Source organism: Drosophila persimilis, unplaced genomic scaffold (genome assembly GCF_003286085.1).
Source record: "Drosophila persimilis strain 14011-0111.01,24,50 unplaced genomic scaffold, DperRS2 tig00000520-arrow-pilon, whole genome shotgun sequence".
Classification (NCBI taxonomy): domain Eukaryota; kingdom Metazoa; phylum Arthropoda; class Insecta; order Diptera; family Drosophilidae; genus Drosophila; species Drosophila persimilis.
Genome location: NW_020825317.1, coordinates 4,252,142 through 4,268,880, shown reverse-complemented (window position 1 = coordinate 4,268,880; position 16,739 = coordinate 4,252,142). Strand labels below are relative to the sequence as shown.

Below are 16,739 nucleotides of genomic sequence, written 5' to 3'. Positions count from 1 at the left end.
CGAAAAATCGAATAAAAAAGCATTCCTTCTGTAATTGTACAATCCTTCAGGAAGAAGCTAGGGCAGGTCCCATCTCAAAGAGGAACATCTTCCGCTCACTCTAAGTAATGGAAAACACAAGTTTTCTGCAGTAAATGACAGTAGTTTTCTCTTCCAGAAACCTAAGGAGCCTGCATTTTGAATCAAATTTCAAATCACAAATTAATCAGTAATAAAAACAAAAACACTTTCTAAACTTTTCAACGAATGAATACCAAGAAAAATGCCTGGTAGGGAACGCCTTTCTCTGCTTAAGAACACCTCTATTGTGTTTTTTGCTTGCAGGAACCCATGGACATCCCACGAATCCTAAGATCCTACTAAAATGGATTAACATCATGCTCCGCAGCGACTACCGGTCGATGTCGGAGCTAAATAATGGTGCGGCCTGGTGCAGACTCTTTTATTGCATTTATCCCGACTCCTTCAATGTAGAGGCTGTGGTGGATGTGGGTCCCCCTGCCGTGTTGCAGCGGAACTATGATATTTTGATGCGGACTCTCAATCGCTTGGGCATTCCGCGCCAGTTTTGTGTGCAGAAGCTGATGAAAGGCAACACCACGGATACCATCGAGCTGGTTCACTTCTTTATGGATCTTTATGTGCATAAGAAACTAGCACAGAACCGGCAGAGGCCACAGCCCAAACTGCAGAGAGGACCGCTTAAGGAGTTTCTTGGCTGGCTGAAAAGATTAATTGTGGGAACGTCCATGGAAGACGATCCGGAAGCATACCTGCTGCTGTTCGAGGAAATGAATGATCCGAAGCCCCAGCGGCGGTCCCAGCCCACACAAACCCTTTCCCCTGAGATGAACCACCGCCTGAGCGGTGGACAGAAAAAGGAGCCAGCACAGCAGCCGCAGCAGCAGCAGCCTGAGGATCTTCAGGGCCACTCCGATCAGCGTCGCAAGGACCACGATGAGATCCGTCCACTGATCGACGCCTGCCATCAGATGTTGCAGTTCCAGCACGATATGGAGGAGCGCTGGCTGGAGTACCGACGCGCCCGTTTGGCCCGGCAGAAGACGAACCAAAGGTTGCACTGAAACTTCTGCCCTCTGGCCGCCTTTCAGCTTTTCTGCCACTTAACACACTTCCATTTAATGGACGGCGCAGATCTTAATAGGGTTTTCGCGGCAACGAGCATCTTCTATCTTCTGTTTTCTGTTTTCTGTCTTCTGTCTGTTACGGGCCACACTTTTCCTCCCCCCTGTAGCATGCCTCAAACTTTGTTTGCTTGTAATTACTTTGACCTTGCGGGGGCACTCTCTGGGAAGTCCTGTGCCCGCACTGTGGGATTGGCAGGGAGCTTATGGTCTTAGATATCCCCGTTCGATTCGATTGTTTCCATTCGATCATCTGTTAATTTTATAACCAAAATTTGTTAGATATAAAAAGAAATAAACAATTTTTTCCATTTTTCATCCACAACATTCTGAAGAGCTGCATTATATTAAGCGAGAAGGAGAGAGGAAAACATGTTTCAAACTCATTGATCCTATAAATACATACATTAATAGGTGGAATGAAGTTAAAAAGTTCCCCGTCGTGGATCACTTTATAGATCCCTCTGTAAGAATCAAGGAAAACCACACAGCAGAAAGTGGCCTTATCCTCGATATAAACGGTCCATTTGATTCAGATTCAGATTCAGATTCAGCATTCGCTTTACAGCGTCACCAGTAGATGTGGTGTGTTCGGAAATGAATGGACACGGAGGGCTTATGGTCTCTGTTCCGAAAAGCTCCGAGCTCCGACTGACTTTTCCCAGGCAATACAATTTTTGGCTTACTGGAATGGCCGTAACAAAGAACTATTGTACTATATACAGTTCTATGGAGTGATGGAGTGTACTCAAATCAAAGTATTCCTGATTATAGATACCATACCATACCACACTATGAATAGAGGTTGACTGAAACCACACGAACCTTCTACTCTGATCAAATCCCTCTACTTTAAAGGAGTTTCTGTTAACACGATTAGTTGCTATACAAATTTGTCCCATGGTAGCCCTCTGGTAATTTAGTTTTTCCTTTTCCTGCCCCTCTCTGCATCGCTTCTCTCTCTGTTTTCCTTTGCTTTCGTTTCCTTTTTTCTGTTGTCCTTTCTGTCTGAATTGCCATTACAATTTCATTCCAGTTCGGTGTTCAGGCCACCTCTGCTGACCCCTCGACTGAGCTGCCGCCGCGCCTCTATCGTGCTCTCATTTTACAGGTATTTAATTTGAGTGTCCCATGCCCCCTGACCCCATGGTACCGCGATGTCTTCATAAATTTTAATTATGTGCATTTTTAAAGACGCCGACACGGCGACCCTGCAGTGCATCATCGTCCATGACTGGACCCTGGGATCCATGGACCCTGAACGAGGCGCTGAACCATTAAATGGGAAAGGGAGGAAGCCCTATTGAAGGGTTGTTTTCTCTATTTCCGTTTCGGCTGCCGGCCTGCCTTTCCTTTGGTGTGGCTGTTGTGTGCTGCGGGGGAGAGACAAAAGTCCACTGGAGTCGCCCCCATTCAGGTGGTGTTCGATGTGCCGCTTCGATGTCATCTAATTAGCGCTTGAGTTGCTCTGGGCCTCAGAGCGACCCTTTCAATTACAACGCCCGCGGCACTTTCCTACCTCTGCCACCTTGCAACAGAGACAGAGGCGACACTCGATGTGCGACAATCAACATTTTAAGCGATGCTGCCCCTCCCCAAGTCTAAGCATTTGTGTCGGGTGTTTCTGTTTGGATTGCGAAATGCGGTGTGGCCTGCCACTGGCTACTGCCTCACAGCGGGGCAGCACACAATGGACAATCCCAACATTGATTTAGTGCTGCCACAGACAGTGGCACGGCACGGCACGGCATGGCATGGCATGGCAGAGCAGTGGCAGAGCTGGACAAATGCACATCGATATGGCTATTTTAGTTCATGGACGGGCCCAGGGCCCAACTAATGGATGTCTCTCCACCGCCTTCAGGCCAAAGAGATTAACGAGAGTGAGTGACGAAGAGCTCCAGGTGGTAAACGACCTTATAAATAAGCCCCACAAACGGGTGGAAGAAGGGGCAGCGGTTCACAGGTTCAGAGGCTGCCTCCACTGATGTGTTGCTATATTTTTAGTTGGCATCTAATCCACTCTTCTGCGCACTCTATTGAGCCATAATCGTGGCCTGATCTTTCTTTTAATGAAATAGCACGCAAAAAGGCAGCCCAACTATTCTACAAGCCGTGGGGTGCTGCTGCATTACCCTACTCTAACGGTAAGACCATTCACTTGACCGCTTCTGTAAAGAAGTGCTGCTGCACTACTCCCAAGCGGTTCATTCATCATTCAGTTTTAGTAACTGGATATCTAGAGCTCTAACTATCTTTAGTTTTCCACCCAGGAACAGGGCGGGAGGAAACTTCTCCAGACTTGTTTGGACTCTCTCTGTGTCCCAGTTATGGTCCCGGTTTTCTGGTTCTCGTTCTGGTTCTGGTTCGTGCTCTTGGCGCTTCGACGGCGACCTTAAGCCATATAAGTGCAAACAGCTTGTTGTCTGGGAATCCATAATGCATGGCTCCACCACCCACTCCTGGGTCCAGGCTCCTTTGCTCCTTCTACCTCCTGCCTCCTACCTCCTACCTCCTGGCCCCTCCCTGGTTGCAATAATTCAACTTTTGTCCAACATCGAGAAGTGCCCAAGTGCCCTTCCCCTTCCCTGCCCTTCCCTTTTGCTTCCTTCCTTCCTTTCTATAAAAGTTGCAGCCAAACAACAACAAAATTGGTCCAAAAGGTGTAACTTTTTTCTGTCTCTTCTCCTCTCTCTCGTCTGTCTCCTCTCCCGTTTATTCCATAGCTGGGGCCACGCCCACTACTGGCAACGGGGACGCCCCAATAATATTTTTGTTGAACGGCCACATTCCACCTCCCCAACGGCAGCACAGACTCCATTGCTGCGTCTCTTCTTTTGTAGGATGGAGGATGTCTGAACCAAGGTTGTTGTTGTTTGTTGTTGGCCAGACAATCGCCAACCCCCAGCACCCCCAGCACACCCTGCCCCTGTTTGTGGCACACCCCCACCCAATGACCAAGCTTCCCATAGAATCTCCGTTTGTATCAGTGCCAAAGGATTTATGTGTTTATATTGAGAATTTTGAAGTTGGTTTGGCAGTCCGCGGGCTTTTCCAGGGCAGCTTTTCCAGGGGGGTAGGGGGGGCTGTGGAGTTGCTAGAGGGTTGTGCGGTTGCACAACTGACGGGCTGGTCGCATAAATTGCAGCACGAAACGTAGGAAAGGGAGAGGTTACATGTAAGCCAAAAAAATAGTAATAACAGAAATAAACGAAGCTTGGAATACCCTTAGAGATCGTTGGAAAGAAAAGTACTGCCTTCCTCAATCGTTTCTATACTCAGTTATAAGATTATATAATCAGATCTGGGCCATCAATCCAATGTATTCCATGGAAACAGATGCGTTATAGGGATGCAAGTACCCGTCGCTGAAAGGGTGTGAAAAAACAGACATTTGTTGGAGCTTTAGACGTGAAAAGAGGGGAGATCCCCAGAGGAAGTTTCAAGGGAAAGTTTTTTTTGCTGGATATCGAAGAGGGATGCCTCGATTGAGAGCAACTTTGATTGAGAGCTTGAAGGCTCTCGGGGATGTTGTTGTCATTCAACAAAATAGGGGGAGAGGGGAAACATTGGTTTTGATTTAATTTTTGGGAAACTAAACGATAGAAAAGGATCTTCAGAAGAGTAATCGCCCCCTGTCGAGCCATTTGTAATCGTAAGCAAACCTTGGTATTGGATCAAATCTAATCAGAAGCCAATAAAAGTCGCCTAAGAGTAATCTTGTATGGCATTAAAGGAAGTAAAGATGAAGATATTTGTTTGTCAATAATGAGACCTTATATCTATCTACTCGAGATATTCCCTTGAACATGATCCCAAAAGTTCTTAACTTTGAACGAATCTTCAGTATATCAGATATATCTTCTTTGGGTTCCATTTTCGGAGCTGCAAATGGAGAGACATAGCTCTTCTTGGCTCGTCAGATCTCTTTCCTTTGGATCCCGCAATCTATCTCCACTGAAATCCACCCCTCCCTCCCCAGTATAGCCTCCTTCCACTTTGACTTCTGTGGAGTAAAAAATGTATAAAATATAAATTGTAAATGAATTCTATTTCCCCCTCCGTTTGGCGGCTGTAAATGAAAAACTTTTGATTGCTTTTAGCAGCAAACACGAGAGGGAAAAAATACGAGGAAAATATGATCATGTGGCATGCAGAAAGGAGCAAAGGAGCGAAGGCAAATGAAGGCAAAACTCAGGCAGAAAAATTGTTAAAAAATTGCGAGGAAAAAACACATTTTTAGCATATTTCCCTGCATACTCCCTGCAAACCCCTCCTACAACCCTTAACATATGGCGCATAAATCTCCAACCTGAGAGGAGGAAGAGATGTGGCAATGAGAGGATGTGGCAGGGCAGAACAGGTGGCAAGGTGGCAAGGTGGCAAGGTGCTAATGGCAATGTGTGTAGTGCAATGCCTGTGTTCGTACGAAGGAGCCATCCACGGGAGAAGGTTTATTTTTTCAATTTTCAATATAATTCCTGTCAAGCACCCACACTCTCAATTCTGCTCCCCAAATCCCGTACCTTCTTCGACGTTCCCTTTTCCTCAAACCCCCCTTTTGCCCCTCTAAGCGCTCCCTTATCCCCCTTTTATCACCCTTTTACCGCCCGTTCTATCCCATGTCTTGGCTGCTTCTTTATTGGCGCGATATTGAAAATTATGCGAACGCGCTTCATATTTGGCTAAAGCGATTTATGCTACAGCTTTTGGAGGGGGTCACGGCTACATATAAGAAGGGGGAAGTGGTGTGTGGCAGAGGCAATATATTGGGGAACAGTGTGTCAATCCCTCTGAAATGGTTAATGGTGCAACAAGCAGGGGCAAATTGAGGAAGCTGCCACCGCCGACAGATGACAAATGGGCGAGGACAGACAGTGCGCGAAGTAGGACAAAGTGTCTTTTTGGCTGTAGATGCTAAACCTCAAATTAATCCCCATCTTAAACCTTTTTTTTTTTTTTTGAGAAAATCGCTTGTCTTTGCCCGGGGAACATTGCACATGTGCATCGACAAAACCCTTTCGATAGATAAATCGATTATTCGGTGCTTTCGGCCAGCACCGTACGAGCAATCATGGAGGAAATTCCCAAAGAAATCAAGAGGATTTGATTGGATTTGGGAGTGGGGGATCGCATCACAACGAAACCTCTTCCGAAACTATTTTCGAACAACAGCCTAATCAGGTCCGATATTTGGATGATGCGCCCAGATGCGGATGAGGTGTCGACAATTAGTCCAAGCGCGCTGATGGGGCAGCCGGAGATAAACCCCCAAAAAGATGATTATGCGAAGAGGCCTAATGATGATGACGCCAACGACAAAGATGATGTAGATGATGATGATGATCTGTTGCAATTGTTTTGTGTGTGTCGGGGTCACCTATTTGTAAGAGCCATGCACTTTTTGGGTTAAAACGCCACTCGATTCAATTCGGGCTGAGATCTTGCCTGATGACTGACTGCCTGCCTGTGCTGCTTGTCACTCGTTAGGCATTCATTTGTCGAGGGCTCTCGGACCCCAAAACTTAATGACAGACAGCCAGACAGCATTAGACCTTGGTGGAAGTGGCAGAGGGAGATGGAGGTGGCGATGGAGAGAGCGCGAGCGAGAGAGGGTGTGAGGAAGAAGCTTAGGCTGGGGCTGGGGCTGAGGCTGAAGCTGAGAAGGTGGCGCAACCGATGACGGCGACGACGCCGACGACGCTTTGGCCCTATTGGGTCGCCGCGCCACTTGAGGCATTCGCTTTGGCTTAATTACAACACCGTTTCTGTTTCTGTTTCTGTCACTCTCTGTGACTCTCTTTGACTCTAACTCTGCGTCTATGTTGCAGCTGCAACATTTAATGGAGGGGGCTGCAGCAGCAGCAGCTGCAAGCTGCAATCGGCAGCAAAAGCGATTGCCCAATGAGACACTCAAACTATTCGGAGAATCACAGGATTTAGCTATTCTTTCTCGAAGTGGCAGCAATCCCAGGGACCGATGGGAGCTGCCGCATGACTCGAGAGCAAAACCTGGGAATACATTTTTAAGAAAAAACCAAAGCAGGAAGCGATTCGTGCACTCTGATGATGTCCGTCACCAGCTATTAGGCAATCGATGATCGAAACTAACTAAGACAGATGGCCTACCCTCTCATCCTCCCATCCACATGCCAGGTGGCACTCCAGGTCGCACTCCCCCTACCACTGCCCATCCTGCATTATCCTGCATTATCCACACTGCCTGCCATCAGATAGATCATTGCTAAGCCATAAATCACAATTCGTGCAGCGGCCTATGAGAGCAGAGGGGCGCCTCTTGGCATTGCCTTTGCGAAACTTTCCTTGGCACTGTATCATTTTTTTCTGTAGATTTTTGTACTGGAACTTTCGTGGCAGGGCAGTGGGAGGGGGCACAAAAAAGTTTCTTTGGCAAAGTTTATGTGCCACTTGCAAAGATTTACTGGCTAAACTTTTGCATTTTGCATACAGGACTAGGACTCTTGGACTTGGAGATGAGTCGGGTACACCCGGCCATCCCCCCTCGCTCCCATAGATATGCGAGCGATTCCGGTATTCTATATGAGGGCTCCTCCACAGAGTTTGTCGTATTTGTTTTTCCTGTATTTTCTTTCCTCATGCTCTCGCCTCGTTCCTCATTTGGGGCGACAGCAAATCCAAGTTTTTGGAGACGTCTCTCCGGCTGTCACAGAAGGTGCAAAGCAAAAGCAAAGCAAAGTTGAAGCTGCCGACAACTTCTGCAGACAATTCGAATCAAGCTGCAAGCTGGCGCACAGGACGCAGGACCAGCTACTGAATAATGCATGCGCCCAATGTGCAGATGGGAGAGGGGCGAGCTCTACCGATTTGGACAGTTGATTAGGCAGACGGGCTAACTTTGGTCCACTGTGGGGTAGAGCCTGAATGCTGTATACCCTAGCTGTCATCAAAGCGAGTGTCAAAGAGAATTGAGGATCTGTAAGCCGAGGAGAATCAAGTAACAATTGGCTTGATCTGCTGCCGCCTGACCACCACCCACAAGCTCTCCCTTGTGCTCTCTTTAAGGCAGATCCGCTTTTGGTTCGATGACAGAGTCCTCGTCTCCTAGAGCCTTGCTGTAAGCCGCTGGTAATGCCCATGCAAAGACACTGGATGGAGACGGAGATGGGTACCGGAGGCGACATAAATAAAACTAGAAGACTGCAAAACAACGAATGCAAAAAAATATTTCACCAACACATTTTTTTTGTGTGAACCCCAACAAAAGCGGAGGGTGGGGAGAGGAGAGGAGAGGAGAGGAGAGGAGAGGAGCGAAGCGAAGCGACAAACAGCAAACAAACAACGAACTGAACTGGAAACTGAACTCAACTGAAAATGGAAAATGGAAAACTTTTGCCTGCGACGACTCTTTTTGGCATCAGGCAGCAGCATCCAAACATCCAGCATCCAACAGCAGAAGGAAAAGTTCATTTACGTAAATGTTTTTCTTCTGCTGTGGATGCTGTTTTTCTTTTCGGCGAGAAATTAATCAGCAAATGGATTTTCAATTTCCCATTAACACTCCACGACAAAAGTGAGCCCTCTCTCTCTCTCTCTCTATCTCTATCTCTCTGATGCTTCGCCTGCTCCCATGTGGCATGCAACTCCCTTTGTCGCCTTCTAAGCTTTTGTCTCCAGATGCCGTCTATGGTAAGGGGAAGAGGAAGGGGAGGGCATATGTAATCATCGCTAGGGTTTCGCCAGGGCAAAAGGGCGCCACAGAGAGATCTTCTTGTCACTGGCCAAAACGAATATCTATAATTAAACAACACCATTTTCGGATGGGTGAAAAGGGATGGGGCGATGGGGCAAACGGCGGGGAATGGATGATAAAATCAGGAAACAGGTTGCATCATCCATCGTCTGCGCTGGGATCCTCATCATCATCATCATCATCATCATCATCATCATCGTCGTCCCCAGCAAACACAGTTGCCGCATCAGCATCCCACTTACTTGCCACTTGCCACTCGCTACTGGTTGCTAGCTGCTGCTACTGTGTGCATTTTGGAGTGCAGTGGCGTAAGCCAAAACGAGACCCATTAGATGCCTGCCGAAAGGGGGGCTTTAAGGAAGGTTTCATGGAACCAAATGTATAAATACATTATTTCCACTCGCTACTTGTTTAATTTGAAACTACAACAGATGAGGTATTGTTTTGTCCCTCCGTTCTTTCTCGTTGTCGGTGTTTCTCATTTCTACGCACACGTTGCTAGTACAAGATACTCGCAAATCATTACCGCTCTAGCTCGATTCTATACTTACATTCCATTAGTTACAATCGAGTATTCTTTGTCAACTTTCTTTTTCACTTCAACTTGCCTTTCGCTACTTTTCACTCGCTCTTCGTTACTTCTTTTCCCCGATTCTACTCTTGTAACCGTCTCTTCTTAGCTTCTTTCCTTTTTCTTTTCTTGCAATCGCTGCTACTCGATACTTCACTACGGGCTACTCGCTACTTTATGGTATTTATTTTGCGTTACCATTAACTAACAATTTCCCATAACTTACAATCGAATATTCTTTGTCAACTTTCTTTTTCACTTCAACTTACTTCTCGTTACTTTTGCACTCGCTCTTCGTTACTTCTTTTCCCCGATTCTACTCTTGTAATCGTCTCTTCGTAACTCCTTTTTTTTCTTTTCTTGCAATCGCAGCTACTCGATACTTCTCTTCGGGCTACTCGCTACTTGTATGGTTTTTATTTTGCGTTACTATTAACTTTCACTCGATACTGCTGTTTTAAGTTTGTTTTAATCCTGCCTTTCGTTGTTTTTCCACAGTTACACTATACTCTGTTTTTTTACTAATCGCTATTCAGTAACTAGTTACTTTTCACTCGATTCCACTATTTTCCATTACTTTGTATCGTTTTGCTGTTGTTTTTTTCGCATTTCATAGGTACTCGATACTTGTGCATCTCGCTACTCGCTACCGACTCGCGCTTTCCTTTCCTGCAACGCCTCTGGCCCATGCTGTTGAGTAACAGATGCTGCACATCATGATGTAGTAGTCGTTGCAGTGCAACCACTCTGCCTCTGTGGCTGGCTCTGCTGTTAAAGGTGACGATGATGACATCCAACTTGTTGCTGCCGACTGCTACTCCGGCAACCGACTGCCGGCCTGCCCATTAAGTTGTATAACATGGGGCGGCCCCGCGGCAGTCGAAGGATGGCCCCAAGAGGCAGACGCTCAGAGGTAGGGCGGAGAGAGAGAGAGACAGTGTCAGATCGTGCAGATCAGGCATAGATTTAATGGGAATAGCTGGTACACTGGTTCACCCAGAGCCACCGTTTCGTTCCACCTCGATGTCAGCTTTCGCTAACCCAAACAAGTCTCTCTCAATCCATCAATCAGAGAGCTCTGAAGTGTGTCAAACCTTTTACTAATCGCCTTGCGGTCACTCAATCAATTAAGCCAGAACAAGAAGAACAAAGAGAACAAACATAAAGAGAAATAGCGATAGAGATAGAGAAAAGGAGAAACCATTAAGAACCAGAACACAGAAGTTGTGAGCTGAGGTGACGGAGAGAATACGAGTACTCGTACTTGCTTAGAGAAAAGACCGACCCAGATAGCCAAAATAGTTCCGAAAACAGTGCCATAGTCATGTGTGTTCCGACGAGTACTCGTATGAACATGCATATATCTGGAGAGACATATCTGTCAGATACGTGACACTGTCTCTCCCACTCTGTAATTCCCTCCTAAAGCTCCAGCCACAGAGGGGCCCTGGCTGGACACGTATTTCGGTTTTTATCGCCGTCGTTGTCGTTTCGGGGGCCTTCATAAAGTGTCGCGATATTCATAAAGATAAAGCCCTCGGCTCTGTCTCTCTCCGTCTCCCTCCTTGTGTGGGTCTGTGCCACGCCTACAATTCGTGTGACTTTTATCGCCCCTGCCCCCCAGGCACCCCCACCCTATTTGCGGGGGCCTTCCCAGGCAATTAAAATGCCCATTAGGCTCTATTAAAATACCATTGACTGACTCTGACTCTCTCTGTGGATTGCCTCTGGGGTTCCGTACTGGCTGGCTCTGGTTTTGGCCTCTTTAAGTGGCATGCCACCAACCATGGCAATCCATGCCACTACACGGAGTCTGCTGGCCTTTGAGGCAAATTTAATGCAATTACATGCCAAACGCCCCCTTAAACAAACGACGGGGCAACAACGAGAGCAAACAACTCAATTAGAAGAGTTTGCTGCAGCAGGAACACACCTCTCAAAAGGGGCACTAGTAGAGAATTTATAGAAGGGTAGGAGATACAAGAGTGAGGGAGAATACATCAAAGTGTTCAACATCCTCTGGACCAAAGTGCATTCCTTTTCCAAGAACTAAACCGATTCAAGGGGAGAAATACCTGAAAACAATGATTGAGAGGACTCTAAAATATGAGGAACTCCAAGAAGTATGTACTTCCTTGGGGGAATAAAAGATTTCCAGGGATTTAATCTGTTAACAAATTAAAGGTATGCGTTCTTCAGAGGTATCAAATGATCTGCAGTAATATTTTGTCCAATGAGGAAATTACTCACGCACATCCTATCCGATCTTAAACAGCAATTAAAACTCCTCAGAATTAGACGAAGATATACAATTCAGAGGGTATTTAATGAGACGGAAGCAATGCCATGAAGTATTTGTAAAATATACCATTAGGCAGTCATCTGATCGTTGTCTCTATAGGTGGATAAAAGATACTTTATGATCCTTTATAGTGGATATCAGAGCCCTTTTTTCAAGGTAGATGATCGCTACAGAGGATCACATACTTAACAGTCTGTGTGTGTATGGGTGTGTCTCTCCTTTACATTCGTTTGGGGACCTCTGATATCCTGATACAAATTTGTTTTCCTGAGATAATTCCTCCCCATCGTTAGCGTTTTCTGTACTCTCCTATTTGTACTTCCCTCTCTCCCTCTTTGTTCTTTACACCCGTCTTCAGTGCGAGTACTTTCTCCATTCCACCTTCTTCTCCGGCTCTTTTTCTGTTGGAAAGTTCTCGACTTTTTGACATTCGTCGTCATACGCAGATGATGCAAGACATGGGGGCGGCAGTACTTTCCCTCCTTTCTTCCTTCTTCTCCTCGTATCTTCTTGTTCATCTCATCTCCTCTTCTTGTTCTTATTCTCTTGTTGGTGTTGGTGTTGCTGTTGGTGTTGCTTTTTCCGCCACTGTCATCATAAACGCAGCCTTATTAAAAGTGCAAAAAAGTTTTATATTAGTGCAGACAGCAACACGCTCTCTTCGGCCTGAAGGCGTCGGATGGGATGCCAGAGTCGGTGTGGGTCGAGGGGGGGAAGGGGTAAAGTGCAGGGTTATGGCCAAAAAATCAACTTGTGCAAGGAATGAAGAGGAGGAGCAGGCACCGCCAGAACTACGAAGACGAAGCTAACCAAGAAATTATTATCAATGTACGCATAATTCATTAAAACGAGCAACTTTCCCAAGGACTTTTCGACAGAAATGAGAGCAGCAGGTGCGGGGCATGCAGTTTTCTCAGACATGCGTTCCACAGATGATGATCACGATGATGATGATATGTATACCCTGTAGTCGAAGCAAGCCAAAGGGTATATGGTGTGTCCTGAAATCATTCAGACTCCGAATATATGTACATAGATCTCAGTTAGAGCCATTACAGACATTCTTTCCAATACTTAATAGAGCCCACGATGTCGAAGAAATGAATGAATGTGAGCCACAGAGGATATTCGGACGCTGATGATGCCCCAAAATGTCAGAGTGCACTTTGTCATTATATCATTATATGAAGTCCCATCCGCGGCACACACTCGTCCAACATTCGGGACCGGAGACAGGAAGGAATGAAGGAGGAAATGAGGGAGGGAGGGCAGGAGGGCAGGAGGGCAGGAAGGAAGGAAGGAACAACCTAACCTAACTTTGTTAAAATGTTCTCTCTCACTTTTGGGCTCTCTCCATGTCTTTCTCTTTGGGAATGTGTGGGAGTCTGTGTGTGCATGTTTTCCTTCCTCCTGCCTGCTTTCTCAATGAAGTTATCGTTGTCAAGTTTTAAGCGTGAACTTTTTGCCACGCCTCCACATCCCATCCCTCTTTCGGCCCCCTCCTGGCCTTCCTTCCACCCATACCACCTCCGGCTGCATCATAATTCGCTATTAGAAGTCACTTAAAAAGTTTCCCAAGTTTTCTTCCATGCAGCTGCCAACATTGTTGTCAGCCACGCCTACTCGCCTCCACGTCCACGCCTTGTTGGCCAAAAGTTGTGGGTGTTTTTGGCGTTGCGGCAGAGGGGCAGGGGATGAGAGTGGGTTTAAAATAATTTTACTGTCTCGAGGGATGCAATTTTTTAATTGAATAATTGTAGGCATAATGCCAAGGAATCCAGGAGAGGGAGTGCGTGACATGACTCCAACACACACTATGCCTCATGCCCCATGCCCCATGCCCCCTACCGGCCTTTGCATTTACTCATAGAGTATCTGTGACTCGACAATAACGTTCAGACGGCTTTTCACTGTATTTCCTGGGGACTCCATTCCAAAATGTCACTATTACCCAAGAATCTATCCCTGACTCAATTACCTATTCATTGATTAATTTGAATTCACGATTACATGGTTACATCGCAGTACATCCCATAAATCTTCCCGATAAAGCTAACAATATTCGATCATAAATCAACATTTGGAAGGAAAAACCTTAATTGAAAGAAAGTTCATTCCTTATGGAAAATATATTACATTAGAAACATACATACTAGTGTTGAGAAAGGGTATGCCACGGCGTTGATCGAGTCCAGCACCAGGTCTTCCTCCTCTTTCGACAGAACGTAGAACGGTAGAACGTTGCAGTAATTAGATATCAATGCATTCAACATTGCTCACATTGGAACCTCCTTATTGTGCATATCTGAATGGGAACTTTGTTTGGAACTTTGTTGTCCATTTTCCATGGACACAAAGCTCCAATCGTTGAAGTTGTGTTGTAATATATATGACTATTGCAAAGTGCAATTTATTTAAGCATCAGTTGAATGTATTTTTTGGACGTTTGGACTGTAAGAGTACGGCTTATTAGACAAGCGGGATGTTCGGATAGTTGCCGGAAATGTATCATTTTGGCTTTAGGAAAACAAAGTGCCAAACTCCGAAGCAGGGAATCCCATTAGAAGGACACCTTTCAGAGTGGGTGAAACGCCACAGCTAACTTATACAAACCAGCATTGTACAAAGTAAAAAAGATATTATCGTCGTGTATTTATAAACGGCACTCAAAGAGCCTTGAAATATACATGGTTGTGGATGTGTGTAACACCCAGAAGGATGCGTTTCCGACCCTATAAAGAATATATATTCTTGATCAGTATTTAAAGCCGACTCGATATAGCTATGTCTGTCTGTCTGTCTGTCGCTTAGATCTCAGAGACTATTATTTGTATTTTTTGCTCTTACAAAATCCGAAAGTCTGCGGGCTCCACAATTGTAAAGATACGAGAGCATCAAAAACACATAATCGTTGAGAATGGCCATTTCTAGCAGATTGCCGAGTCTGGATCAGATCGAAAACTGGGCCATCAACCCGGAGAAGTGTGACACACTCTTCAAAAAGAGGAACGTGCCTTAGAGTCTTCCTTCATGGCGAACTTCTGGAACAGCGCAGGGAGCATTGATACCTAAGAGTCCTGTTGGATACCCGACTAACATTTGCCAGCCACACAAAGATCATCTGAAGTTGTCTGGACAGCAAGGCCAGGAAGCTGTACTGGCTTCTGGATCTTAGCCTGTCCAATAAGGTTCTTATTTATAAAGCAATCCTGGCGCCAACGTGGAGGTAGGGCATTCAGGCTTATGGTATCCCTGCTCAATATTCGTTCGAATTTCGAGTAACGGCATTGAAGTGGTTTGGCCAAAAGGCTGCACTTTAACCGTCATTCCATAGATTTGTAACAAACGATGCCTCAAACGACGCCTATTTGTTGTACCTATACAAGAAAAATACAAGAAGAAATAAGCCGGACTGGCTAGCATTGAATTTTGGTTCAGTCCAACCACAACAACAACAACAACAAAACTCTTACCAGAAAAACTCGCCTAGTGCACACGACATGTATGTCATTTTTTGTAGTAATTCATAGCAAATTAAAATCATAGAAAGTTATAAAATTCCAATTACAAAAGTTGTAAATTTAATTTTGATAAAAAATGTAAGTACATATATAATTTATATATTTATTATAACTATGTAAATTTAATTAACAATTACGAAAAATAAGTTACCGTCAAAATAATACATTTTCAGCTCTGCGTCATGGGGAAGCTACTAGGAGCTGTTTTAAAGAAATACAAATACGCCTTCCCGTATGAACGAAATCCTTATTGGCAGTATTCCAGTTCCTAATTTAATTCAATAATCTTTTTCAACATAAATTCAAAAATATCTTTTTTGAACAATGTACATACATTTTGTATATCAAAATAAATAAATCTTGCGTCTTACAACCCCCGACCTCGCGCCTCATGAAGTGTTCGCTGCTCACCAGAGCCTTTCAAGACGTGTTCTCGGGGACATAAAAGTGAGTATGGATGAGTGGAAAAGATTCCCACGGCTCGAAAGGATTGAACTCTGGCATAAGTGTTGACGTGATTTCCAATACACTGTAGACACGTGCTGGTAGGCTCCTGCTCCCTTCCTTCTGGTGATTATACCATGGAACCCCGAGAGAGAGCTGCTGTCTTTCAGGTGTCCTCGTTTTCCTGCTCCTTGCTCTCCATTCCTTCCATAGGGGCAGCCATTAATGGGTTAATTTGCAATAATATTTTCAATTGAATGCGTTGCAGGGCCGCCAATGGATGCTGCAACTAGCTGCAGGCAAAAAATGAGGGTATAAGGGATCCATTAATGCTGGAGCAATGCAATTCGAAACAAATATAGCATCGCCCTTAATCTACTGAAGTATTAAGAATCATTAAGATGTGACCATTAAACCAACAGAAAAGACTTCATTTAGAGGGTATCCCATAGTCGGAATACTTTTTCACATGGCTTTATTCGAATCAAATTCATTTTTCCAGCCAGACACCAATCCCCCGCAGATTTACCCCCTAGCAGCCCTCGCACCCCGTTCAACGATGTCCTTTGGGGCGGGAAAACCCCGTGAAAAGTTTTCAGGGCATAATTGCATTTTAAGCGCCCACAAACAAAGGCCCTGACACTCTGCCACCCACGCCACCCATAAGGCTCTCTCACGGCATTCCCTTCAGTCTTTCTTTACTCACCTCCCCCCCTGATAGCCACGAGTCAACTGAAGCTGAAATCATCATTAAAGTAATTATAGCCGTCAATCCAGGGGCTGGGAAAGTTCCGATAAGGATGCAGGACACACACAGAAAGAAAGAGCTTGAAAAGAAAACAGAGCAGATAAGTGGGAAAAGTGTAAGGCGGAAGAGCAGCTGGAAGATCGGAGTTGCGGCATACGTACCGCGACACTATGACACCCTATAAAACTCATTTATATATTGTACAGATATACAATAAACTTGAATGATTTGAATGATTCTAAGAAATAATCTTTCCATTCCGAAAAAAGACCATGG

At 45.3% G+C, this 16,739-nt stretch overlaps 1 protein-coding gene across 1 annotated transcript; it reads left to right on the top strand.

Moving 5' to 3' along the window:
* Positions 1–256: 256 nt before the first annotated feature.
* LOC6596685 lies at positions 257–1,461 on the top strand. Its single transcript, XM_002021952.2, has 2 exons — positions 257–269; positions 325–1,461. Exons 1-2 carry the CDS (start codon positions 263–265, stop codon positions 1,083–1,085), a joined length of 768 nt encoding a protein of 255 aa, XP_002021988.1. The 5' UTR covers positions 257–262; the 3' UTR covers positions 1,086–1,461.
* The last annotated feature ends 15,278 nt before the right edge of the window (positions 1,462–16,739 follow it).